This window comes from Cydia pomonella, unplaced genomic scaffold, assembly GCF_033807575.1.
Source record: "Cydia pomonella isolate Wapato2018A unplaced genomic scaffold, ilCydPomo1 PGA_scaffold_203, whole genome shotgun sequence".
Taxonomy (NCBI): Eukaryota; Metazoa; Arthropoda; class Insecta; order Lepidoptera; family Tortricidae; genus Cydia; species Cydia pomonella.
The window spans coordinates 152,973-180,285 of record NW_026907843.1 but is presented as its reverse complement, the minus strand read 5'-3'; the positions used below and the strand labels follow the sequence as shown (position 1 = coordinate 180,285).

General features: G+C 35.7%; 1 protein-coding gene across 5 annotated transcripts in view; it reads left to right on the top strand.

The window, feature by feature from the left end:
* Positions 1-27,313, top strand: part of LOC133533775 (uncharacterized) — a 252,001-nt gene that overhangs the window by 116,150 nt on the left and 108,538 nt on the right. For all 5 annotated transcript variants that reach the window (XM_061872825.1, XM_061872820.1, XM_061872821.1 and 2 more), the window contains one exon: positions 22,780-23,002. In XM_061872825.1, coding sequence (XP_061728809.1) covers positions 22,780-23,002 — 223 coding nt within the window. The remainder of the gene's footprint in view (positions 1-22,779; positions 23,003-27,313) is intronic.

The window sequence follows — 27,313 nt, the reverse complement described above, 5'->3', positions numbered from 1 at the left end:
TTACTCTGTATGTCATTTATATTACAACTGAATTACATTTTACGGCCCCATCCTGACTCTCAAACGGCTGTGGTTAATGTCCATTAAGGATGCCGGTTCCTTGTACCATCGTTGACACAATTAATTGACATGTCGTAAAACTTATTGCAAGGAGTTAAAGCCTACCAATGTTCAGTAAGTGTGTCGCTGTTAATACAGCTTGGATAACAGAATTATTTAGACAATGGTTCGACCTTCATCCATTAACATATTGGGTGTTGGATACCCTTATAGCGTCCTAGCGTCCTAATACTAGTACCATTACTTAAATTTGAATCATTATTAAATGGAACAGAGTTGCTTTTGTTTTATTTCTATCGATTTTAACCCATTTAACCCTACCAGTAGGGCTAAGATGGTCGGCTCCTTATCATTTGTCACCATGCCTGTCACGTTCTAACAAGTATATAAGTGCGAAAGTGACGGGCATAGTGACAAGTGATAAAAATGGAACCATGATTCCACCGCAGAGGGGCTAGATCGTCGGCTCTTTATCATTTGTCACGATGCCTGTCACGTTTTAACATGTATGTAAGTGCGAAAGTGACGCATGACATGACAGGTGATAAAAATGCGACTATGATACCGCTGCAGGTGTTATAAACACCGCTTTATATTTTTGGATTTTTGTAGTGGTTAATTGATACCAAATCGAAAAATCATAAAAAATCCAGGAGTAAGTTTTAATTTTAGGGTTATCTGGGTCAAAACAAAACAAATTTTATTCCATTTTCTAATAACATTAATTAAACTTTGTCTGTATTTTTTCTTGTATGGTGCGCTGCTAGAAGTTATGACAAACATTTAAATTTTAAATAAAGTGGAGAAAAGTTCACCTTTGTTAAAAGGTAAAAGGTACGACGACCGGTTTGGCCTAGTGGGTAGTGACCCTGCCTACGAAGCTGATGGTCCCGGGTTCAAATCCTGGTAAGGGCATTTATTCGTGTGATGAGCATGGATATTTGTTCCTGAGTCATGGGTATTTTCTATGTATTTAAGTATTTATAAATATTTATATATTATATATATCATTGTCTAAGTACCCTCAACACAAGCCTTATTGAGCTTACTGTGGGACTTAGTCAATTTGTGTAATAATGTCCTATAATATTTATTTATTAAAATATTTATTTATTTATTTAAAAGGAATTAAGAAGACGTTTAAGTGAATATTCATATGTTTTAGAGCACTTTGGCCGCTCCCATACATCTTAATGGCGATTGTACGCAGGTGCAGTCGTCAATATATATTCAAATCGAACACTTGACTCATTTAAATAGTGTGTTCGAAGGATCGATCAAATCAGAAATACAGAACTGTGCTCCTGATTTCTAATTGTTAGATACCCACATCTAGGCCGCTGAACTAAAGTGGGACTGATCTGGTATGTCTGCCGCATCCACTCTGATATGTGGGCCATAATGGCTACCAATTGAGACCCAAGAACACCACAAAAGACAGACCACAAGGGGAAATGGCGAGATGATGTGGATGAATTCTACACGACAGGGCCGCATGAAGTAAAAGAGGGGAGGCCCTTGCCCAACAGTGAGACCATAGGTTAAAAGACGGTAATTTAATAATATTTATCTTTTATTTTTGTCTCACTCGTTATATGCACATTAGCCGCTTACCACCATCCAGTGAGCGAGTAAATATAGCCCGAGTAGGTTGTTAGAGACAACGACACGACTCGCCGTGGGCGATGTCGTTACCGTTATTGTTATCATTCTGCGAAAATGCCTTAAAGGTCTCGTGAAACGGAAAACTTTTTTTTTATCTGTGTATACGCGGCAGATTTTTTTGTTTCATTACAATGGGTACAAAATACATGTATACGATTTAAAAAATATATCTATTTACGAGTATTTATTCATTTTAAAACAACCTGGCAGCCAATTCACACTTACATTATGAAATGATATCCTAATAATGTTGTTTTGTTATCGCCCGTGCGTCTTGATTGTACCAATACATGTACAGACAAGTGCAAGCGAAATGCACAGGCGCATGCATGTGACATATGTGACATTAAAATCTATGTTCGAATTGGCCTGTTATAAGATTTTGCCCTTTACTTTTAAAGATGAGTTTCCGATATTCGACGCTTTTGTTATGTATTAGATATGCCATAATTATAAATTACAAATTAATGTGGATACACGTTTTGCACAGTTATGAGTGCAATCATTTAAAAATAGTTGAGTATCTAGCCAGTAATCATACTTTTTTTAATTTATTTGAATTAAAAAAAAATACAATAATCTGCCAAACTGCAGTACAGTTTCTTGGCAGAAAAAAACTAAATCTACCCTCCATCAACTAGTAGATATAATAAATATTAATAATAAAATTATAGCCGCTTTTGCATACGTATGTATATTAAAACTTAAACTTCCGAGTGGTTATTACATACTGTTATTGATCACAGGTCATTGTATTATGATTATGACTTCAAATAATACGTTGTAATTATATGTTATTTTTGTTCACATTTTCACAAAAGTACTAAAGTAATAAATAAAATAAAATAAAATAGCCTTTATTTGCGACCTCTTCTTTCTGTGTTGCATGCTAAACACTTACAAGGTATAACATATAAACTGTATTCAAATATAAAAACATAGTTAATAAAATATTATAGTACATGAGATTTATTTATTTATTTATTTTATTTTGGGATCCCCTTATGGGTATAGGCCTCCTCCAGTTTTTGCCATGCATCTCCATCTTGGGCTAGATAATGCCACCCCATTCCGGCAGTTTTCTTTATGTCATCAGCCCAACGCTTGAGTGGGCGTCCTGAGTGTCTGTCACCACTAAAGTAATAACCGATACGTAATTATGTTAAGTTAATTTTTATTTTATTTATTTATTTAAATCTCAACAAATCACTTCAATTTTGATGGCGAACGCTTCAGCATAATAGATTATTAATCTAGGTTTATACGTTTCGCATTTTTGAAAAAAGAAAATGTTTTGCAAGTTTTGAAAAAAAGGAAGACCTGTAATAAATATACCTATTAAAAATCATGGAGAATGGAAAATATTTAGAAGTGGAAAAACGTTTTCATTTTTTGTATGGACAATCATGTAGTATATTATCTATCTTAAGTAAGTTATACACCTTTCGAAGTTTCCCAGGTGACTTAGTTACTAAATCTTCGAAAAGCTAGTTTTAGCTTTAGGAAGCATTATTAAATTATTATACCTAGAAACAGATTTAAAATTCATTACAGCTTTAATATGTTTAGGCGTTGCATCGTGATGAATCCCACGCCGTCTAGACGGCTCGTCGTCGAGAAGCTCTGCCCACACGGTGCACTGCAAGATATGTACCATAACTCTATACCTAAAAGCAAATATTCCACAGAGATGGCAAAGTAATACAAATTCCGAACGGGATCGTCTTATGGAACTTTAAATAGAAATTAGCAGATAAAACGCTTTTTTCGTTTTTCGTCGTTAAAGTAATATTATTTAATTACTAAAAAGTCCTAAGTACCACGTAAAACGGTAGACGTCTTGTTGTTCCCTACCAAAGCTTGGTGGGCAACAATAAACCCGACTAAATTACGTAATTTGAGTTCGGTATGTTGTCAGTTACGTTAAAACGTGTTTTTAATTTCGTCGCATTATATGTTCTGTCCCTCACGGGAACACGCGTTTAGTAAATAGTAACTCTATTGTATACTCGTACATGCTTTTAGTTTAGGTCTTACCGAGGGCCTTAAATAACTCCTCAGACTTTGTGACGATGTTATGGGTAAATTTTAAAATATAAGTTTAAGTTATACATTGAATTGAAACCTTAGGTCTAGCTATAGTAACACAAATAGATAACAGTCACCAAGAGGTATAGTTATTTCATGAATTAGAAGTGTTTTTTTGCTGACTGAATATTTATGATTTTTAAATTTTCATGAAACTTTAAATATTTAGCTTGAGAAATATGCATGTTGGACTATTGCGCTACAAATTAGTTTCTCAACTAGGCATCACTAGGGAAATGGATCCAAATGGTCTGGCCTAAATAAACACTGCGCTATCTGCGACAGACGATAAGATCACCCGTTTTAGGGGTCACTCTCGAGGCTTGAGTATAAATTATAGTATAATTAACGTTTGAATTGAAAGGGTTAAAAAAAGTTCAACTAAGATTTACAAGGAAAGGGGTTTAATTGGTATTAGATAGCTGCGTAGTATTATCCAAGTCAATTAAGGAAATCTATGTTCATGTCTACAATTATAAAGGTTAGTACTTAATTCTGGAAGGACATTAAGGTCCTAACGGTACAATACAATATCAGTTTATTATTTTCGTGGGCCCTGAATATATTAGGAATATCTAAGTTATATCGTTATATACATATACGCGGTCTCATCCCAAAACCATAGAGGAGTGTTAACTCTTGTGAGTTTTTCTTGACACAGTATGAACAATGAAAATAAAACTTTGTTACACGATGAGCATAAATTACAATGCTAAAAGTTGGTAAACATAAGTGTTCATGAAATGAGAAGTTTGCAATAGTAGGAATATTAGGCTAAACTTTAAATACATTTAGGGGACCCCGCACTTAGCAAGCCTGCACCGCGGGGCCCGCTCATGGTGTGTTTCATACATTGTTTGAACGGCTGAAAACTGAACTACTTACTAAAGGGGTTAACTATAATTACTTTAGGGGCCGAACTACTTTAAAAACACACATTATACATAATACGTATTCATTGCTCTACATAATCATATAGACATACAGACAGACGATTTAGTGGTTAAAAGCAAATCGGCTCGAACTAAATCCTATTAACGGTCCGCACTGAACAGGGCCTTCATTGGAAAATGGAAAATTTAACGTATTGAAACAAATGAAAAGAAAATTGGATGCATAATTCGGTTCGATCTAGTGTGCATATGTGGGAAGGTTGCACTGACATTGATATCAAATTGAATGTAATTTTGTTAGAGAATTTCGCAGTTCTAATGAGCTTACAGGCTTAATTCCTCTAATGTGTATCAATTAATAATAGGACAGTTAAATCGTCGAATTGTATTAGAACTATTACATACATGACATGCCGGAATCCATTAATTAAGACATTGAGAAGATTGAGTGGCAACTGCGGAGTAACTAGTTAGATGCTAATGTTCCTATCTAATTGGGATTATGACAGGCTCGGTTTAGTCGACATTTGAATTTCTCTTGATATTGTGATTCTCGTTCAATAGGTCGGTAGGTAAGTAATTTATATCAAAGGCCACCGAAGGTATCAGCCCATTATAACTTGGATCTTTTCAAATCTAAAGCGAAAGGACACCTTTTCAGTTAACATGCTCCATCCTCGACTGTATCACTTATCATCAGGTGAGATTGGGGTTAAATGCTTACCTTTTCTTTGATAAATAGTAGGTTATGTAACATTCAATTGTAAACAAACATTTTTCCGTTGAGGTGGACATGTGAGAAGACGTGCGGGAATCAACCAATAGCATGGGTTGTACCAGCAGAGCAGCGAAGAGATGTGGATTACACCCAACACTATTGCTTGATTCCTCCAAGTTACCTCTCATCTCCGCTTCAGTAGAAAGGCAGCCTTACTACTACATTTATAATTGCTGGAAGGGTATTTTTACATTTTCAGATTTTTTTCGTTTAATTCACACGGTGTTTTTTTTAATCCGGTACTTTCAAAGGTGTCTGAGCTTAAATGAATAACTTTCTCAAATAAACAGGTATTCTAATTGACTCCATTTTGGAGACAATCAGTCATATATTTTTATCTGATAAGGTCCCTACGAGCGTGTACACTTGCCTTAGGACCTGTTTACATATTAATTAGTGTTTAGCATGAGTTTACATTTGCTAATATCTCGAGTACTATCTCGGAAGATCGATATTCAAAATGGCATTGATATGTCATAGTTTTTAATTGTTCGATGGATTTAAAAATTCAATGTCCGTGTTACCACAACCCTATTAATTACTTTTTACGAAAAAAATATATATATATTAACTATGCCATTCAGTTTCCTTAAATGTATACTTGACCATACCTCGACGGACTTTAAAAAAACACCGTATAGGTATTTGAAACAATATATTTTTTACTACATATAACTAACATGTCCAGAAGCTAATGTTAAAAAGTTACGAGTATGCTCTTACCTGAACCCAGGGTAAACCCAGCGTTAAACTAAGGCAACTAAAACCATTTACTCTAACACGTATTACCTCAACCGCCTCTATTATCCACCTCCAAATTTAGGACAAGTACAAGGACTCATCAACAATAACTGAAGCTATTACCGAAGTATAAATAGTTTCTATCTGGGGCCCTTTCGGCTGGTGATTAGTTTCAAGTTCGCCCCTTAACAGGCTGTCAATGATTGATCGATCTCTTGCCAAGTAGAGGCAATAGCATAGGCTAGTAAACATTTACTAGTATACACTCTGATGATACTTACAAATGTACAATAAAATACATATTACTAAACTATATTTACTACGTAATGTTTATACATTAAAGATGTTCGTCACGTCAGTAAGTACATGACTAATGTTAAAAATTGTGAAGTTGCAGAGCGCGAAGGAAACAAACTGGTACATTAGGTACACTCAAATAGTAGATTGTTTTAACCAAGGGATGTAAGGCACTCATTTATGTCGAGGTAGTTTAGCGCCCGAACGCAGTAACAGCGCCAATAGGCCCAGACTGAAATGGTGCCTTTCACCCAAGTAAACTTCGAATACGAGGAAATACATGTGTATTTAAAAATACATGACTAAGTATAAACTTTTATAGTATTTCTTGAAGGTACTTTCCGTTAACAATTTAGAATGGGGTTATAAATATTACAATGGATATTGTATATCAAATCAATTCAATATCAAATTTTAATTACTTATTCTAGTATAAATGAAAAGTTGGACAAGTGCGAGTCGGACTCGCCCATCAAGGGTTCCGTACTTTTTTAGTATTTATTGTTATACCGGCTACAGAAATACATCATCTGTGAAAATTTCAACTATTTAGCAATCACGGTTCATGAGATACAGCCTGGTGACAGATGGACAGACAGACAGACTGACGGACAGCGGAGTCTTAGTAATAGGGTTCTGTTTTATCCTTTGGGTACGAAACCCTAAAAAACGTATTGGGAAAGTAAAAGGTATCATTTTCTGCATACTTTTTAGAACAACAACGACCCACTTTCAGGGAATGAGAAATGAAGAATCATTATCCTCCAATATTTATCAACCAGCCAAAACAATCAAGAAGAATTACATTACAGTCGAATTAAAGGTTAATCTCTTTACCTAAACAAATTACAGCGACGACGGAAAAACACGAGCTCGTTGCAAACCTATTTATACTCTTAATTCAGGAGTCTCGGACCCACGTCCGACTGACGGACACTTAAGAAGACAGACGGATGTTTAAGCGACGCGGAGATAGGCCGTAGAGTAATGGACCTATGGATGGTAAGGAATAAATTACGTGAAAAAAAATGTAAGGTTTTGTAAGGAGTTGTTGGAAGAATGGGTTAATTTTGAAAATTGCAAAGCACTTTTTACTGTATCAACAGTAAACAAAATGCCTTAGTATGAGTTCTAGTAGTGTAAGTCTTGCCAGAGACTAAAAATCGGCTAAGAGCATGTCGGGCCCCGGTCAGTGTAGGGTTTCGTAGTTACCATTCTGTCAAAACAGGCCAAATTTGGACTATTATTAAGTATCATGTACATTACAAGCATAAGGGACTAAGGGGAGTACCTTTGCAGCGCTTTGTACGTCTTTTTACTAAGAAGAAAAGATTTTTTGCAATAACCCAAAAACTGCTGGAGCGATCCTGTTTGCTATAGTTTTCATTGAAAGTATTTACTAAGTTTTTGTTTCACGATTTTTATCATATTTTTTGGACCCATGGTTCAAAAGTTCGAGAGGCATTTTTTTTATTTCAGAGCTATCGGCTAAAATAGTTTTCGGAAACCCTCATTCGTTTTGAAAGACCTATCCAACGATACCCCACACTATTGCATTAAAGCGAAAATTAATAATAATAAAATAAAAATAAAAAATATTTTTATGGGAGTACATTAAAAAAATATTTTTTTCTACTTCTTATTTTACCGTTCTATCGCCATGCATGATTCATGTATCCCTGTCAAATTGCAGCTTTCTAGGACTAACAATCACGGAGCAAAGCGCGAACGGACGGACAGACGGACATGGCGAAACTATAAGGGTTTCTAGGTGACTACGAAACCCTAAAAAGCAGTTATTAGTGACTTTCAAATTACCCTGCTTTCGATGGTAATCCAATCCAACTTATGGGGTAATCCAATGCACCTTAACCTCAAATATATCTATCAATTTACAGTAAGATGGATACAACTGTTTTTAAAAGTCAAAGATGAAAGTAGAGGACCCGTACGAAATCGCCTTTTCATACAAAAGTAGTCCTCATTTTCCTCTGGATATTGACAATATTAACGAACATATTTTGACACAATTTGTTGAATATCAACCACAGCTATATCCCTACGTTTGATTTTATTCGAATAATACGAGTATAAGTAGCTATGGTTATTATACATCAAATTATCTAAAAATATTTTCTATAATGTCAATATTCGGTGAGGAAAATAGGGACTACGTCTGTATGGAGAAGCGGCCATCTCCTTGCTAACAAAATTTACATCCAAGACACCCGAGGGTAACATGGCCTTAATAATAACAATGGTTGACATATTTCTCTATTTGGTAATAAATTGAGTCAAAGTGGTTTTATGAAGTGACTTTAAAAACGTGAAAAAATAATTGGTCGTTCTACTCGTATCTTAAAGGCTGTATTTTCAATTAGTAAGTCTATGTAACGAGAATTTTTCAACTTTCGATACAAGAAGATTTTAGGAATTCTAGTAAAAAGCACTAACTTAAGGCAACTTTATGCAGACTACAGAAAGTGCAGAATTGTCTTGCAATAATAGTTTCATCACCGGGGAAAGGGGCATAAAGGTTTCATTGTATTCTTATGAAATGTACATTTCCATAACTTTTATATTCTGACCGACATCGCTACTAACTATATGTATACATATAATTATAAATGCACAATTAACTCTGTCTTTCTGTTACCTCTTAAAGCTTAAACCGCTGAACCGACTTAGATGTAATTTGGTATAGATATAGTTTGAGGCCTGAGATAGGATAGTTTTTATTAATTATCATCATGCATCATCATGCCACGCAAACGAAGTTGCGGGCAGAATATAGTTACCTATTTCATAACCGCATAAAGTGCAGTCAGGGCATATTTTTTTTATTTAATCTACAACTCAAGCAACCTCGACAAATCATGCGTCCAGCGGGTAATAAGACTTTCACAGTATACTTAGGTGCATTTAACCTTCATTTTACAACTTTTATTACATGTGGACAATAGTGTTAAATTTTTCCTAAGCAATTTTATTTATTTATATAAACTTTATTGCATAATAAAATTAAGTACAAGTGGCGGACTTAATGCCTAAATTCATTTTCTACCAGTGAACCATAGGGCAAAACACAGATTCTGAATATGGGTGCAGTGAGAAAAACATTTCGGAAAACGTAACAACTATAAGCAATTTTGGACATTGACAATATTATTTACAATGTTACACCTATTATATTATATTACTACTTTATTGTAAAATCATATTAAGTACAAATGGCGGACTTAATGCCTAAACATTCTCTACCAGTCAACCATAGGGATAAACAGAGATTCTCGAATGTGGGTGCAGTGAGAAAAACATTTCGGAAAACGCAACAACTATAAGCAATTTTGTACATTGACAAAATTATTTACAATGTTACACCTATTGTGTTTTCTAGGGTTCCGTACCCAAAGGGTAAAACGGGACCCTATTACTAAGACTCCGCTGTCCGTCCGTCTGTCACCAGGCTGTATCTCATAAACCGTGATAAGTAGACAGTTGAAATTTTCACAGATGATGTATTTCTGTTGCCGCTATAACAACAAATACTAAAAAGTACCGAACTCTTGGTGGACGAGTCCTAATCGCACTTGTCCGGTTTTTTAATTTGTATATAGTTTTATGTTGTACGAAAATATTTTTTGCGGCTGGTTAAATGGCGCAAGGGCATAGCGCGAGTAGGTAAACTGAATCACGGTTTAGGCCCCTAAGGCGTGAAACATAAATTTTAACCCAGTTAGAGGCGTTGCTCTGCGGAAAAACCTCATTCAATATTAAACTCATAAATAATACATGTTAACAGAAACTGAGTATCCTGCTGAGATATTAAATATGAATGTTTCAAATTGAATATGGATCGTTGGTACTAGCCATCCCGTAGTACATAGTCCTCTCGTGTATAAACTTTGTGAAAACGAGTTTTTGTAAAGTCATTTGCATTTTTTTTTACATTTTGATGCAAACAAGTTTATAACAACTTGGGGACGTGTTGGATCGCCATTTACAAAGTGTAAATGACGTTATACACACGGAATCTTTTTATTTTATAATTGAGTCATTTACCAAGATATAATAGATGAGTGGTTTTAGATAACAGCTAAGTTATCGGGTTTGAAAGGTTTTTAGAAGTGCTGAAGATAGATCTGAAGCCGGGCCAATTTCCACTTCGGCACGTTCGGGGCGTACCCTCGTGAGTAGACCAAAGGCTAGGTTTAACTTGTTTTCATGGCAAACACTATACATATATGGCTATTTGTATGAACGGGTGAAGTTAATAGCTAAGTAGATGCAATCTCCATTTTTTATTTTATTTCCATTTATGTCAAGGGTGCATTCCTGAGCTTAAATTAACTAACTTTCTCAAAGACACCGGTCACACAGGACACTCCATTTCCGAGATAATCAATAATTTATTTTTATCTGATACGGCCCTTACGAGCCTGTACACTTGCCTTAGGGCCTGTCTGCATATTTATTAGTACGATTTAGTACGAGTTTTTAAATTTACTACTGGGCGTAAGTACTATCTCGGACGATCGATGTTCGAAATGACATTGATATGTTACATTTTTCAGTTGTTTGATTTAGTTAAATGTATAATGCCCATGCTACAAAAACGCTGTGTTATATGCAATGCAACATATAATTACCTTTTATAAATAAAACTATACATAAAAGTATTCAATAAACTATGCCATTGAGTTTCCTTAAACGTATTTACCCATACCCCGAAGTTAACGGAATTAAATAAAAAGACGGTGTATGAGTATTTACATCGAAAATTCTGCCACATAGTTTCAACGCGATATCTCGTCGTTTCTAATATAAACCAACACTATTAAAGCTCTATATATGTGGCTTTCCACCAGAGAAGATTCCTTAAATATTTGTGCCCATATAATTTACCATATGACATATGAATAAGGTTTTCCTGTGAAAGCAAGCAAGCAAAATACCTAATCATAATCATTAGCCCCATTAAATAAATATATAATTTTGACTACTCGGATCCATCGTCACCCAGATATTAATATAATATATATCACTATATATGTCATTATGCCTATTACCTACAAAGACGATTCCCAGATATATTTACTCATACTCATACTCATTTATTGATAATATTCTTAAAATATTACATGTGTTGACATGTTGATAAGAAAATACATTTATACCGTTAAATTACAATGAAATCTTTTACATTGTTAAGAGGAAAACCGCTTGAAAAATATTTTTACATAATTTTATGTATATTAACCATAGCTATGCCCCTGCGTTTGACTATTTTCGATTTTTTGATTATTGTAAAAAGTAGGAGCGAAAAAAGATTTCATACACATTTTTAAATGCTCTTATAATAATAATAAAAAATCGAAAATGTCAAACGTAGGGGCATAGCTTTGGTTGAGTCAAAATATATTCTATAATATTAATATCCAGAGAGGAAAATGAGGACTACGTTTGTATGGAAAGGCAATTTCGCACGGGTTCGTCTTAAATTGAACAAAATAATTAACTACTTATTAAGTTAATTTTCTCTCAATCCATTGAAGATTTCAGAAAGCTCCTATGCTAATGACATGTAAGGAACAAACTTTGATTCCACCCGCATTTTGCCATCCCTTTGTAGACTTTTCTTGTTATACTTAAAAAGTTTTTATCCGCGTTACAAGTAGGTACATACATATATAACAAACTTTATATTATGTATATTTTGTTTATGTTACGCCATTCAACTTTAAAGGATGTGGTTACGCCGTGAATATGTAACATGTGTTCAAAACGGGATTAGTACAGGTACAACCATTTCGACACTGCGTGCTACTTTTTATGCGTCTCGCTCGTACTCGCATATTAGTGCGAACGAGATGTATAGAAATAAGACGTTAGCGAATATTTATGTCAGTTTGACACTGCTAAGGCAGTCGTGGTGGCTTCTGATTGTAATAACAGATGATAAACTTGACCTGGATTTGTTATGGATAAAATCTGTCAGTGTCAAACTTCTGGTTGTAGGAATAACCTGGTAGCCTAGCCAAGATGACAAGTGTAGATAGAAAACGCCACTCGAAACTTAGTAGGTAAACTTAAGCTTGGTACTGGCACCTTCTCCATTTTGTACCATTTGGCGTTGAAACTCTAAGTCCATGGGGTCCCAGCGCGCACAACTTTTTTGCAGAAATTGCGAAGCGTCTGGTTGACTAACTGGTGACCGAAGAGCTGGCTGGTGGCTTCCTCGCAAAACGAATCCGCATGTGCGATACAACGAGGAATAAATACTTTCTATGTTCAAATGTATATACTTAGATACATATAACCTTATAGACACAGGCCTCCGGCTATATAACTCACCCGGCAAATCCTCGCAGTCCGTTTAACCGCTGCTGAATGCATTTAAATTAATTAAAGCCTATCCAGAGTAGCGATGCGCAATTTCTGAAACATTTCACATATTTCCTTAACGGTGACATATTTCAACTGTTGAAAATTATATAAGCATAGTTGACAGGAAATTTTTCTGATAGAAATGTTACCGTATGAATTTCACTTAAATTTCATGCAGCCTTTCCGCTACGCCTAACGTCAGTAGGACGGATTGTGATCGCAAAATTCGACAATATGTGACAGTAGACGCGTGGCTAAGGGGTAATCATGGGGTAATCGTACCCGGTCGTTATTCGATGGACGGAAATTCAAGACCACGTTAGGTACACTGCGCCTTTATTCCTTTTTTTTTCATTTTTTATACATATCTGCTATTTGCTTTGTTTCGTATGTGTATATTACATTCGTTTCATTTTAATCTCTCATACATGAAATTTCATTTTACTTTCTCTTATTCGTTATCCTAACCTAATACACCATAATATTCGTAATGTCTTTATTGAGCATTATAGACTCCGCTTGACGTTTCATTTTATTTGGCATGCTGTTCATTCCGATAAAAATAATTGTGAACAGTTTTGAGACAGTAAAGCAGGCAGAGCTTTAACAAATTCTTTATCTAGACATATTATATAGCAAAGTCGCCCCGCCCCGTCTATCTGTCTGTTTGCTAAAAACTCCAAAACCAAGAAAAATTAAAAGAAATTCCATTTGAAACTTACAGAAACTTACATAAAATTTAAGTGTAAGTTTCACTTAGGAAACTTTCAAGCTGCCCATCACTAATCCAGAGTGCCACAATAAGCTTTGTTTGGTTCAGTGAAATCATCTTAACTCAGTCCATTCTGCATTATTTCGTGACCTGAACACAATAATGTACGCGTGCAGCTGCAATAAACAATAAACATTTATTATAATTTGTATTGAAATATTATGTTAATGTGATATTTGTAGAATCTGGTTACGCCTATTTTAAGGGGCCACCGTACTGGCAGTAGACGGAACCCTGTCAAATTTGTATTTGTGTAGCAACGGTTCTATGAATTGTTTGTTTACTTTTATGTATGTCAGTCGGTCAATAACAGTTCTCATGTAAACACTGAATAAATTTCTAGTATACACTTTCTTGGTTTAACTGTGCTATAGATCTCTGCTAAATAGTAATAGGTTTATCCCCACAGTGGTTATGTAGCCTACGCACGATTCAAGAATAGTGTTAATTAACGGTAAAAGAAAGAAATTTTCAGCGGAAATGAGTAGTACTGTAAAAATTGATCAACTCAACGAGAGTAATTATGAAACATGGAAGATCCAAGCTGAAGCAGTGTTAATAAAAAACGACGCCTGGGGATACGTTAATGGGAGTATCAAGAAACCAGCTGAGGTAGCCGAAGCAGCAAAATGGGAAATTGGCGATTCTGAAGCTAAGTCTGACCTAATTTTATCCATAACCCCGAGCGAATTACGACATTTGAGAGGTTGTAAGACATCGCGTGACGTATGGTTAAAGTTACAGAACATTCATGCTTCCAAGGGACCTGCGAGAAAGGCTACGCTATTAAAAGAGTTGTTACTGCGTAAATTGGATGAAGGTGGTGACTTAAGAAAACATGTCATGCGATTTTTCGATGTAGTAAGCCAATTAGCGGACATGGATATTGAAATGCATGATGATTTGATCTCTATAATGCTTCTGTATAGTTTGCCGTCCAGTTTTGACAATTTTAGATGTGCCATAGAATCTCGAGATGCATTGCCAAAACCAGACGCATTGAAAATTAAGATATTAGAAGAGGAACATTCCAGAAATGTTAAAGAAAGTGTAGATAAGGCACTTCTTGTAAAAGGAAAGAGATCTTCTAAGCCTAAGAAACAAATAGAGCATCGTCAACACGCATATGATGCCCCTGAGCAGGCTAATTTGAAATTTAAGTATAAATGTTTCAAATGTCACCAGCATGGACATAAAGCCTCTGAGTGTACACAGAAGATGAAAGTACAACGTAATGATAGTGCAAAGTATGTGTCGAACTTAAATGAATTACCAGATGTTGATTCCAATTTTGTAACATTCAATTGTGTTTCAGAAGTTAATGCTGTTTGCAACGAGAATGGAAATTGGATCGTTGACAGTGGGTGTACGTCACATTTGTGCAACGATACAGATAAATTTGGTACTACATTACTACCGTTGCCCGGTAAGCTAAATTTAGCGACAAATTCGAGCACAAACGTACAAGGTAAGGGGACAGTAAGATTTTCTTCATGTAATAATGGTTCTAAAACTGAAGTGCAACTGCCAAATACTCTATTTGTTCCTGATTTGCGATGTAACCTAATTTCAGTAGCTAAAATTACTGATCAAGGGTATAGCGTTACGTTCAAGAAAAACATAGCTAGTGTTCAAGATAGCTATGGTAACACTAAACTTGTCGCGAATCGTAAAGGTAATCTATATTACGTCGAGGAACATTTTGATGGAGTGTCAGCGATTTCTGAGCGAAAGGTTGACGTATGGTCGTGGCATGAGTATTTAGGTCACTTAAATGCGAAAGATCTTGTCCGAGTCTTAAAAAAATCTGGCATGAACTTAAAGATGACAGATGTAGCCGAGTTGTACGATTGTGATATTTGTGCGAAAGGAAAAATGAGTAGGGTTGCCTTTTTCTAGATCGAGTGGGCCATGCGATGAAAAGTTGAGAATCATACATTCTGACCTCGTAGGACCCATGCGGCATACGTCAATAAATGGAGCGAAATATTTCGTAACCTTTATCGACGATCATACGAGATGGTGTGAAGTATATTTTCTTAGCAAGAAAAGTGAAGTCTTCACTACATTCAAGGTATATAAAAATCACGTAGAGAATCTATTCAGACGTAAAATAACTTATCTCCATACAGATAACGGAGGCGAATACTGTAATCGGGATTTCGACGAGTTCCTGAAGAAAGAAGGAATAGCAAGAAGATTGACAATTCCTGGAGTACCCCAGCAGAACTCGGTCGCGGAAAGAAAAAACAGGACCTTGTTAGAAATGGCGAGATGTATGCTGATTTCGTCAGGACTTTCTCCGGGTTTCTGGGCAGATGCTGTAGCAACAGCTTGCCATGTAAGAAATCGTTGTCCGACCAGAAGTCTTGAAGGTGAGATACCTTTTGAGAAATGGTTTGAACGACCTGTCAAGTTAGACTACTTACACAAGTTTGGATCTAAGGTACACGTCTTGGACAAGTCAACCGGGAAAGATAAGTTCGCACCAAGAAGCCTGGAAGGAATCTTTGTAGGCTATCCTAGAGATCGCAAGGGTTACAGAGTATGGATGCCAAAACAACGACAAGTTATCATGTCAAGAGATGTGAAATTTCACGAAGCAAAAAGTGAAGGTAAAGAAAACGTGAACCTGAAGATTGACCCCTTTGAAATCGACTTGGGAGAATCGATAAATGTTCAAAATCAACCTGTATCGGTAGATGTAGAGTTCCATCCGACTCAAACTAGTGAAAATCCGGTAATACATATCTCCAATCACGAGGATGAGTGCATCGAGTCATCGAGTAGTCGTGATACAGAACCTGAAGGAGGAGATGATGTTCCCGTTGAAACCCGCCAAATGACAGACGATCCATATATTGTCATGGGACCATCTCAACACGATCATCATCAAGACGATGTTCATGTTGATGGGGGGAGGATAGTAAAGATAGGTCCAGGGCGACCACGACTGGAGCGAGGTCATGTTGGGCGTCCACGGAAGATATACAACATGGTTGATGTAGAGCCACAGGTTTCCACGGAAGAAGGCGTTGAGTCGACTGGAGAGTATGAAGACTGTGTGGATTTCGTTGGAGTCGCCGAAATAACTCTAAAGGAGGCCTTATCCGGTAACGAACGAAAAGGATGGAAAGACGCAATAATTTCAGAAGTTCAAAGTTTAATCAAAAACGATACTTTTGATGTTGTCAAGAAACCTATGGGTCGAAATGTTGTTGGTTGCCGATATATATTAACAAAGAAGTTGAATATCGATAGAACTGAGAAGAAGAAAGCCAGACTAGTGGCAAAAGGTTTTAGCCAACGTTACGGCATCGATTATCAGAAAACTTTTGCGCCAGTCGCTAGGCTTGACTCGATAAGACTATTAGTTGCACTTGCAGTGGAGCTGGATCTTAAAATTCATCAGTTGGACATTAATACGGCATATTTAAATGGATTATTAGAAGAGGAGATATATATGAAGGTGCCAGATCTCCTAGATGAATGTTTGCAAGATCTAACACGATTGGAGCAGCCAGGTTCACTTATACATGAAAGAGCTAGCAAGATGTTATGTGACCTGAGGTCTGGAGGCAGTGTGTGCAGGCTCAAAAGATCGCTGTACGGGCTTAAACAAGCCGGTCGACAATGGAACATCAGACTGGACGAGCAGCTGAAGTCCATGGGATTACAAGCATCTTTAAATGAGCCTTGTCTTTATTTTAAAAATATAGATTCGCAAACTAAACTCTTTGTATTAGTTTACGTGGATGACATTCTCGTCGCTTCGCAAAGAGGTGAATGCATCGAAGATTTCAAAAAGGAACTGGCCACTAAGTTTGAATTGAAAGATTATGGCATTGTGAAATATATGTTAGGCATAGAGTTTGACAGATGTGACAAAAGCATGAAATTGTCACAAGAAAAATACATTGATGATTTATTAATCAAATTTAATATGGATAAAAGTAAACCAATATCTACGCCTATGGAAGTTAAGCAAAAGATTGAAAAATCTGTAAATAAGTGCAGTGACAGTGAACAGTACCCATATCGTGAGATTATAGGTTCACTGATGTATCTCTCTACGGGAACAAGACCTGATATTACGAATACCGTGGCTGTATTGAGTCAATTCTTGGATTGCCCTAATGAGGAATGTTGGAATGTTGCAAAGCGTGTACTGCAATACCTAAAGCATACAAAACAATATGGACTTGTTTACAAAAAGACAGGTAAATCTTTGCATGGTTACTCGGATGCTGATTGGGGAGGATGTTTGATAGATAGGCGTTCTTATTCCGGTTATGTTTTCATGTTAGGAGGTGGATGTGTGTCGTGGAAGTCGCAGAAGCAGAAATGTGTCAGCACCTCAAGCTGTCAATCAGAGTATGTAAGTCTAGCCTCATCAATGAAGGAAGCTATCTACTTGAACAGCTTACTTACTGAAGTTGGGTTATGTAAGTTTGCACCATTATCTTTACATGTAGATAATCAGGGGGCGATTTGCCTTGCGAACGATCCAATGTTTCATTCTCGGAGTAAACACATTGACATAAGGTACCACTTTGTACGAAGTGTATTAAAGGACAATAAGAGTATTGAGTTAAAGTACTTACCGACCGACTCAATGCTCGCCGACATATTAACGAAGGCTCTGCCTAGAGAAAAGCACTATATGTGCATGCGCGGTTTGGGCATTGCTTGTTAATTGTTTATTTTTTTATAGTTGTTCTTTGATACCACTTTGATTTGTTTTATATGTTTTATTTGTGTTACCGTTTATTTTGAATATGCACATTAAGGGGGCGTATTGAAATATTATGTTAATGTGATATTTGTAGAATCTGGTTACGCCTATTTTAAGGGGCCACCGTACTGGCAGTAGACGGAACCCTGTCAAATTTGTATTTGTGTAGCAACGGTTCTATGAATTGTTTGTTTACTTTTATGTATGTCAGTCGGTCAATAACAGTTCTCATGTAAACACTGAATAAATTTCTAGTATACACTTTCTTGGTTTAACTGTGCTATAGATCTCTGCTAAATAGTAATAGGTTTATCCCCACAATTTGTAGCATAACATCACGCAACCTATTAAGCCATAGCCCTCCATTGTCTCGTGTTTTCATAATCACTTTTCTAACTGTAGGACTCACATATTAAATTTAACCTAATATTAATATTATTCGCCCCTACATAGTTAAAGCGAGATGTGAGTATTTTTATTCTTTAATAGAGTCAGTAACAACTATGTATGTAGAAGATTAAGTGTTACATACATACCTCCATTCCAGTAAGCGGGCTATGCAGATAGTGATATGTATTTATAAAAAAAGTATATTTTCAGCCAATCTAATGAAAATAGGCAAAAAATACATGTAGCCATTTAAGCTGCTGGGCGAGCTATACACTAGACATATAAACACAATGGCAAAACAATAAGTATCGCACCTTCGCCAGTAGGATCCAAGTATTTTCTAATAATTATTTTTCATTAATACGTAAGTCGGCGAGGTCCAAAAATAACACTATACTTTGTAAAATCACCACATTATTAACTATATACACTAAAACTACACACTATATACAATTACAACACTCATGATTTGATTTTGAACTGACGAACATTTTTTTTAACATGGAAAACAGAGTCGACCGGAAAAACCAGGCAGGGGATATGACGAACTGTTGTTCTTCGGACCCTATATATAAACCCGGAAAAATCTTAACACCGCGTTCTACAAAACACGCGTTGGGAACAAAGTGCCATCTTTTGACTTATTTGGTAATTCATTATCTTTAACAAGAAATTGCTAATCTGTGTCTTTAAATATTACATATACGTTATTTTAAATAATTTTACAAATATTATAGTGTTAATTGCCACCAAAAACAAACAAAATAAATTTCCAATATTGCTTCTACTAATGCCATCTATCGGTGAATTAAGTCAAACTGTGAAGTACGACAGAAATCCATAAGATTAAAATATACGGTTTCAACAGTAGGTAAGTGATACATTTCAGATAGCACTATATGCAGCCGTAATTCATGATAAAAAAACGATAATTTTACTTAACATGTCAATTTCCTATGCCCTAAATCGGTGATATGATATCGCTGTGACCCCGTTTCAACAATCCACCCACTTAACCGCTGTACATCGGTGTCAGGCGGTGTCAAAAGCCAGGTGACACTATATTACCTATTACACGTTATCTGATATTGATAAAGTTTAACCCCTCTTTACGGTACATATTACTGGTTTTCTTCAATGCACATAGGATGAGCGTCATTATCCCTAGAAGTACTTACTCAAATTTAATTGCTTACTTTAATATATAAGCAATAGGATAAAAATACAAATTGAAAAATTTTAGTGTAGAAATGGGGGTTTCAATCCATTTGTGGAAGGGCGGCACCGTCGTCGAACCACCTGGCAGCGGACTTAAAGGTGTCGCGTGCCTCGGATGCACATGCTGGTTGGCGCGTATAAAGCATACATAAATTGCGATAAAGTCGGAGGTATAAAAATCTCCATCATCATAGTGAAGTACAAAATCTTGCAGTCATTATATTCAACCTCGCACAATTTGAATAAAAAAATTTAACTACTCCTATCCATATGTCTGTTATAACTAAAGCACAAATTAAGCAAAAATTTAATAATAATAAGACAGGTTTTTTTTCTAATGTTGCAAAAATAAATGTTTGCTAACAACAATTGTACGTAAATGGAAAAAAAGATGTACTTACTGAGGTGCTATGATATGATAATTCAATAGATAGATTATTTAGGGTCTGTTTCACAATGTCCAAGTAAAGTCCTAAATAAGCTATTTATGCTACTTATCTAAGAAAGTCATTATGCATTGGCATTTCACAATTTTCAAATGAGCTTAACTGGTAAATAAAGTGCTCATTTTTTCAGGAAGTTTTATCTGACGGTTAATTTATTAGTTAATAAGCTATCCAATACTTTACTCTGACTTTGTCAAACTATCCCTTAGAAGAAAGGATAAAATAGAAAAGTAGAATTATTTGTCGATCTGGGGGCCGATTTTTGAATGTCGAGTGCTCGATTTCGTGTAATTCCCTTCAATTTATCTCCACTCCTAGGCATTTAAATTCTACTAATATAATTGACTAGATTCCCAATTTCTATTGCCCGTATTTCTAATATATCAATTCGCCATTTTCCACAGATTTTCAAGTGACGAATTCGAGCGCTCGCTCGAAATTGAAAAATCAACCCCCAGTGCAAAGATCAATCTAATGTAACGTCAGTTTATTACAGAAGCGAAGAAACTATTTATTAGTATGGCTAATTATTTATCGACTAGAATTGAGCTCTTAACTGTATTATAATGAAAAGCATAATGGTCGATGTGGCTTCGCTCATTATTAAAATATGATCTGCGCCATGTGTATAATTTCAATGCATCGGGTGAACTGTAAAGGACAATGGCGCCATATTGCAAGTGCAACCAACCGCCAATTAAAATATGATTAATTATTAAATATCAAAAGTTTAGTGCTGTTTATAATTGGATATCGATGTTATACACGACCGTTTAATTATTGAAATAGTATCAAAATAGAAACACTTTGTTGAGCAAATATTGGCCAATTTAGTACCCGAATGTTTTGAATTTATTTTATGTTCATTAATGCGTGCCAGAGTGTTTTATGCAAAATTAAAACACAGTTTATACAAAGTAACACGAGGGACAAGTTACAGTCCTACACCTACAGATATCTTAATACAAACGTAGGTAATTTGGAATTCAAATTATTACAAAAAAAATAGGATAACATTTTGTCGTCTTTCAACATTATTTATTTTGTCACGCGAACACAAACGAGGTGCGGTTAATTTTCTTGACTAGACACAATTTCGAGGGGTTGCCTCAGTAGGGCTGCCAAATAAACGGGTCTCCACCGATGGCTCCGAGTGTAAAAGCGGTCCATTTCGTGATCAAGAATATTAAAAGCTGCGCAATACCTACTTTATCTTTATAATTATGAACCTTTCTCCAATCATTGGCAATTTTATAGGGTGATGCTTCTGAAAAATATCAAGGTAAAAAATTGCAGCCCTAGCACATAAGCTCATGATATTATAACACCTACACAGTTATTATGATTAAACGATATTGTAGTTTGCATTTACTTACCCACAGTTAGAAATGTGTAGGTGTTAAAAAGGTATGTGCGTTTAAAGCGTCCACATTAATGAATTTACGTGCGGCTACACTGTATACAAGGCCAAAGTAATAATTAGTTTAATATAAACAAAATGTGGTAGGTACATAGAAGAATAATAAAACGAGTAACTAAGTAACTACTCATATTACTACACTAACTATGTCCGTACACGGCAGGAAGAAGGATAGTTCGAGATATAAAATTGAAAAAAAATTAACTTAAAATATAATTAGGTAGATCAGGTTTAATGTCTTCATAAAATTGAAGATTCGATTATCTCGGGTCATCAACTTCTTCCCGCCGTGTACGAATATCAGCCCAATTCAGATTTAACAATTTGTTGCGGTTTTGATATTATTTTGACACGACCTTGAACATTGCTAAGTAGGGCTAAGATGGTCGGCTCTTAATCATTTGTCACCATACCTGTCACGTTCTAACAAGTATATAAGCGCGAAAGTGATGAGCATAGTGCCAAGTGATAAAAATAGAACGCATGTTCCAATGGATGCATGAGAAATGGTGAGAAAGTCGTGCGTGAGACGCGCGCCAATCACCAAGACGATCGTCAAGGTCGTATCAAAACCAGTTCATAACAATTTCATACAAACCCCCGGGAGTTGTACGGTCACTTCTGAAAGTATCGATACGAAAAAGTCCCAAAATATTTATACACGACTTTATTGCCCATATATTAAATACATTATTTTGGTACTTTTTTCGTATCGATATTTTCAGACGTGACTGTACCTACCTATTGCAAAGGTATTTGATTTATAAGCTGGGCATCACCAAAGGTGTCCGCGCCAACATGGCACAACTAAAGAAAGACTACTTGTTCCTCGCTCTTATTTAATCGACAGTTCCAACCATCCTTTACCAACCAACACTATTGTCCACAGAGCATCATGCCCGTCATCTCTCTTCCACACATGGGAAACGCTACTGCAAGAAGTGGAAGCAGATGTGATCGCCAACAACAATGCGGCAACAGCGCTGGAACGCAACGTCGCCGCGCCACTGGTGGACCGCACGTTCCATATGAAGGTGCAGGCCAGGAAGCTGTTCGCGCACCGAGAAGGATGCGAAGTCATTCTGGCGAAGGCTGATGATCAACTTACTAAGGTACAATTTGAGAATAATAAAGACTAAAAAAAGCCTAGTTTCTGTTAATTTACAATATTACTACATATTACAATAGTTGAGTAGAAAAGTAATACTGATACAGAACATTACTCAATAGGGTTATCAAACTAACTTTATAGGTTTTATAATTATATTAAATTAGGTAGTAGTGATTTTCGGGTACAAAACCGTACAATGTTTAACGGCGCTGACGTCACTTAATTTTCTAGGTGACTCTGCTGTCTAAACACGTGGAATATTTTTTCTTAATTAAATGATCGAGAGATAGCTTAATTTAGTGGGTTAATCAGTTCGGTTGATTTTAAAATACATACATGTACATAGTTCACCGTAGTTAAGCTGTATTGAGCTTACTGTGGGACTTAGTAAAAAAATAAAAAAATATATATAACAAGTCAATTGAGTCATCAATCATGTGATTATGCATGAGTGTATATGCCCTTGTTTGAACTGTTTGAATAAGATACCTACCAAATTAATATACCAAAACAGCTAAGAGAACCATTTCTGTATTTTGATACATAATTTGTGAAAGCTAATCGTCAGATAATTAAACGAACACCCACGTTTAAGCCGAAGGAAAATATCTACTTTGTAACCATTATGCTTAAAATTGTTCTGTTTGATTATTTTTAAATTAAAATTCTACACCCTAAGCCTTATTGAGCTTACTGTGGGACTTAGTCAATTTGTGTAATAATTTCCTATAATATTTATTTATTTATTCACACGTTACGTTTGTCACTTTGTACCATAACATCTTGGACCAGAGGAATGATATATTAAATATATTAACCTGGGTCACTCACGTATATAAAGTCGACATCGAAGTCGAGTCACATACTGTACCCCTAGTGTAAATTTGATCGACATCATAACGTGACGAACGCGTTTGCGTTAAGTCTCATTTTGTATAGGATTTTGAGTTTCCAAAACGTCCCGCTTGGCGCGCTCTTTCTAAATCCAATACAAAATGAGACTAAACGCAAACGCGTACGTCACGTTTCGAAATCGAATTTATTTACACTAGGGGTACAGAAGTCCATTATCGACTTTATACACGTGAGTGAGATTAAAATATTGTCGGTGTCTCACGGAAGTTTTGTTATTAAAAAAAGGAATAATGTTTAAATTCTAACCAAGCCCACAATCAAAACTGCTTTTTTATAATTATTAATAGGACCTCTGTTTATTACGACACAAAATTACCAGAAATAAACTACCTAATATATGTAGGTGCAATTCTACTGTTCTTTTGTTGTCGTTGTAATATTTTAAATACTGACCTAATTGACAGACATAACGATGTCACTAATGTAGTATTTCGAATAGACATTGATATCGATCCAGCCCAGAAATAGACGCTTTAGTAACAAAGGGGCAACATATTATTACGATGAACGTTGGTTTGTAATTAATTACAGTGCGCGAACAAAAATAGATGATACTGAGGGCGCCACTGGGCCTAAGTTTACATGATGGTTGTAAACAGCAAATAATAATAAAGCAATCTCATTCTGCCGCTTAAGAGCGTTTTCATATTATACGCTCCGATATCAGATGTATGATCCGAGGATCCCACATCCGCAACGTCGGACCGCGGGGTGTACTTGCAATGGCGCGCCGCGTGTGCTTCAGCGGTTATGCACACTCAACCATTATGCAAACATTATGCCTACATATTTACGCATACAAATAAAAATGATCGGTCCGATAACTGAATAGGGCCCGATATGTCTGAAATTATCGGAAGTGACAATCCGTTATTGGATTTCAGATGACCTGTGAAGTGAACAAAAACTGTTAAAGATTGCCCTGTAGCACGAAGTCCGACATTTTTGGCAATAAAGTCGCTAAGGTGTCGCTTTTTTAACAAAATTTATGAAACGAATAATTTACGAATACAGAAAAACACATAATTATGTTATTGTTTAGATTTAGGTAGAGGTACAATTTACTTCCATCCGATATCCGCTATCGGATCGGACACTGTGAAAACGCTCAAAGGATGGGGGGCGCCCTGTATATCGTTTACTTTGGCTGTTTACTACCATGTGAATGCAACATTTGCTTATTTACACATAATTATCCGAAATCTGGTGTCCTCAAGTCTGAACAATTTTAGTTAACCTTAATTGCATTTTTCTATTTTATCTTATCGGAATAATAACAATGAGTGTGTTAGGCTTACGGTTTACGTATAAATATAATTTCACGAAATAATTTGTAATAATTAGTACTAAATAAAAGCAAGAAATATTACTTTGCTAATCCACGAGAAAAAAACGTGTTCGTCAATCAGTGCTAACCCGTTATACTTACTTGCGTATTACATGCAATTTGGGTTGTTTTATTTACTTTCGTATTTATTTTTGCGGTGGCATGGACTTCCGCAAAGTAACGCCTGATTCTATTAATTATAATAAGTACTTATTACGCAATATTTAGAATGCAAATTGATTATCGTTTTACTCGTAGAACCTTCTAGACTGTAACGCAAAAAATATGCTGCTTGCAGAAGAGTGATATTACATTTTCGAGTTAGTTTTTGCATGAAGTCCCGTCTAAAGGTTTCATAAAGAGAATAAGAATGCCCATGAATATTTAACTACCCCAGTCTCTTAAGAGATAATTTCGCAAGTCTGTAGTTAACTAACTTTTAAACTGTTCTTGTTGTAGAACTTTAGCGTTTTTTTTCTATGTACTTGTATAAGTACAAAAATAACTCGTTTATTGTCTGCCGTGCGCGAAAGAAAGAATTGCAACGGCAACTCTCGGCAACAGGCTCGGCAACGGATCAAACTTTTTAGACAATCACGCTTCAAGACCTCGATGCCTCAAGACAATTATATCATTAAATCCGCCTTTTGTACTTTTTACTTGTTTTTGTGCAATAATGTTTAAAATAAATAAATGTAAATTGAAAGAAATCTAAAAGAATAATCCAATTTTAATAATCCAATAACACTTTTTTTTCAACCTCATAAATTTTAAGTAGGCACTTATTATACCAAAAAATATCGTTACAATCAATATGGAAGCCTTAAGTAATCAGGAACAACGGAAAGGAGACCGTTCCTAATTACCCCTTGTGTTCTTAATTGTCCATATTACCGTTGGTCAAACGTGTTTACTTTGGAAATTTATTTTATACCTATTATTATAACTTTAAAAAACATACATGAACACAAAATACTATTAGATTGAAATGTTTCAGGTGTTACATTACCATTGAAGGCAAAATTCGATTATCCATTAAGTAAAGGATAAATTAGGCAGCGCAGCATTCTATTTATTCGTTGTTTTATTATTATTAAGTATAGATCGTGTCATACACGAAGCCACATGCCTTGACTCGTATTGTCATGTTATAAAAGATTAGATTTGACAAATCGGCTCGTCATCGTGGATGACACGAATTCTAGACGGTTATGACAATAGTAAATTACTGTCGAGATGAATAATGAAGTAATTTTCAGGCTTGAGACGGACGATTTAGGGAGTCTCTTTAATTTAGCAAATGCCATTATATTACGGCCCATTCATATAAACAATGTTTATTTTGCCCACTTTCCACAATAAGTTGATAACCATTGGAGTACAACTAGGGAACAATAGTAGATTGTTAAACAAGGGATGAAAGACACTCATTCCCGTCGAGATACTCGTAGTTTGGCGCGCGAACGTAGTGAGAGCGCCAATAGTCCGAGAATGAAATAGTGCCTTTCACACGAGTTAAAAAATCTACTTCTCGTATCGAATACGAGAAAAGTAAATTATATGTGCATTAAAAAAAATGGTTAAGTGCATTAAAAGAAAAAGAGATTAACAAATCAAACCCAAGTTTTTATACGGTTGGAGTAAACATTACTCATGTCTTTCTTGTTTTGTGTATTTTTGCATTGATCAATTGCCCGTACCAATTAGACCAGGGATCAAAAAACATACCTAGCCCGGAGATTCAAACAACACACAAATGGGACTCGGTGTAATCCGATTAAAAGAAAAAGGAGACACCATCTGGTCTGCCGAACAACTCAGAATTAAGTTTTCTCTTAGTCTGATGAATTTGATAGTCGGAGGAAAAAACTGTATAGTTCAAACTTCGACCAATGAATTTTTCAGAACTAATTTACCTAATTAATGTTTGACCAGTCCGTATCCGGTGAAGGCAGCCACCCTGATGAAATTGGACGAAACCTAATAAAGCCTAATTTTCGCTCCGGGTTGAAAAGTGGCAGTAACTTTCGTAAAAAATAGTGCCGGCGTTATTAGTTTTCCGTGCATGCA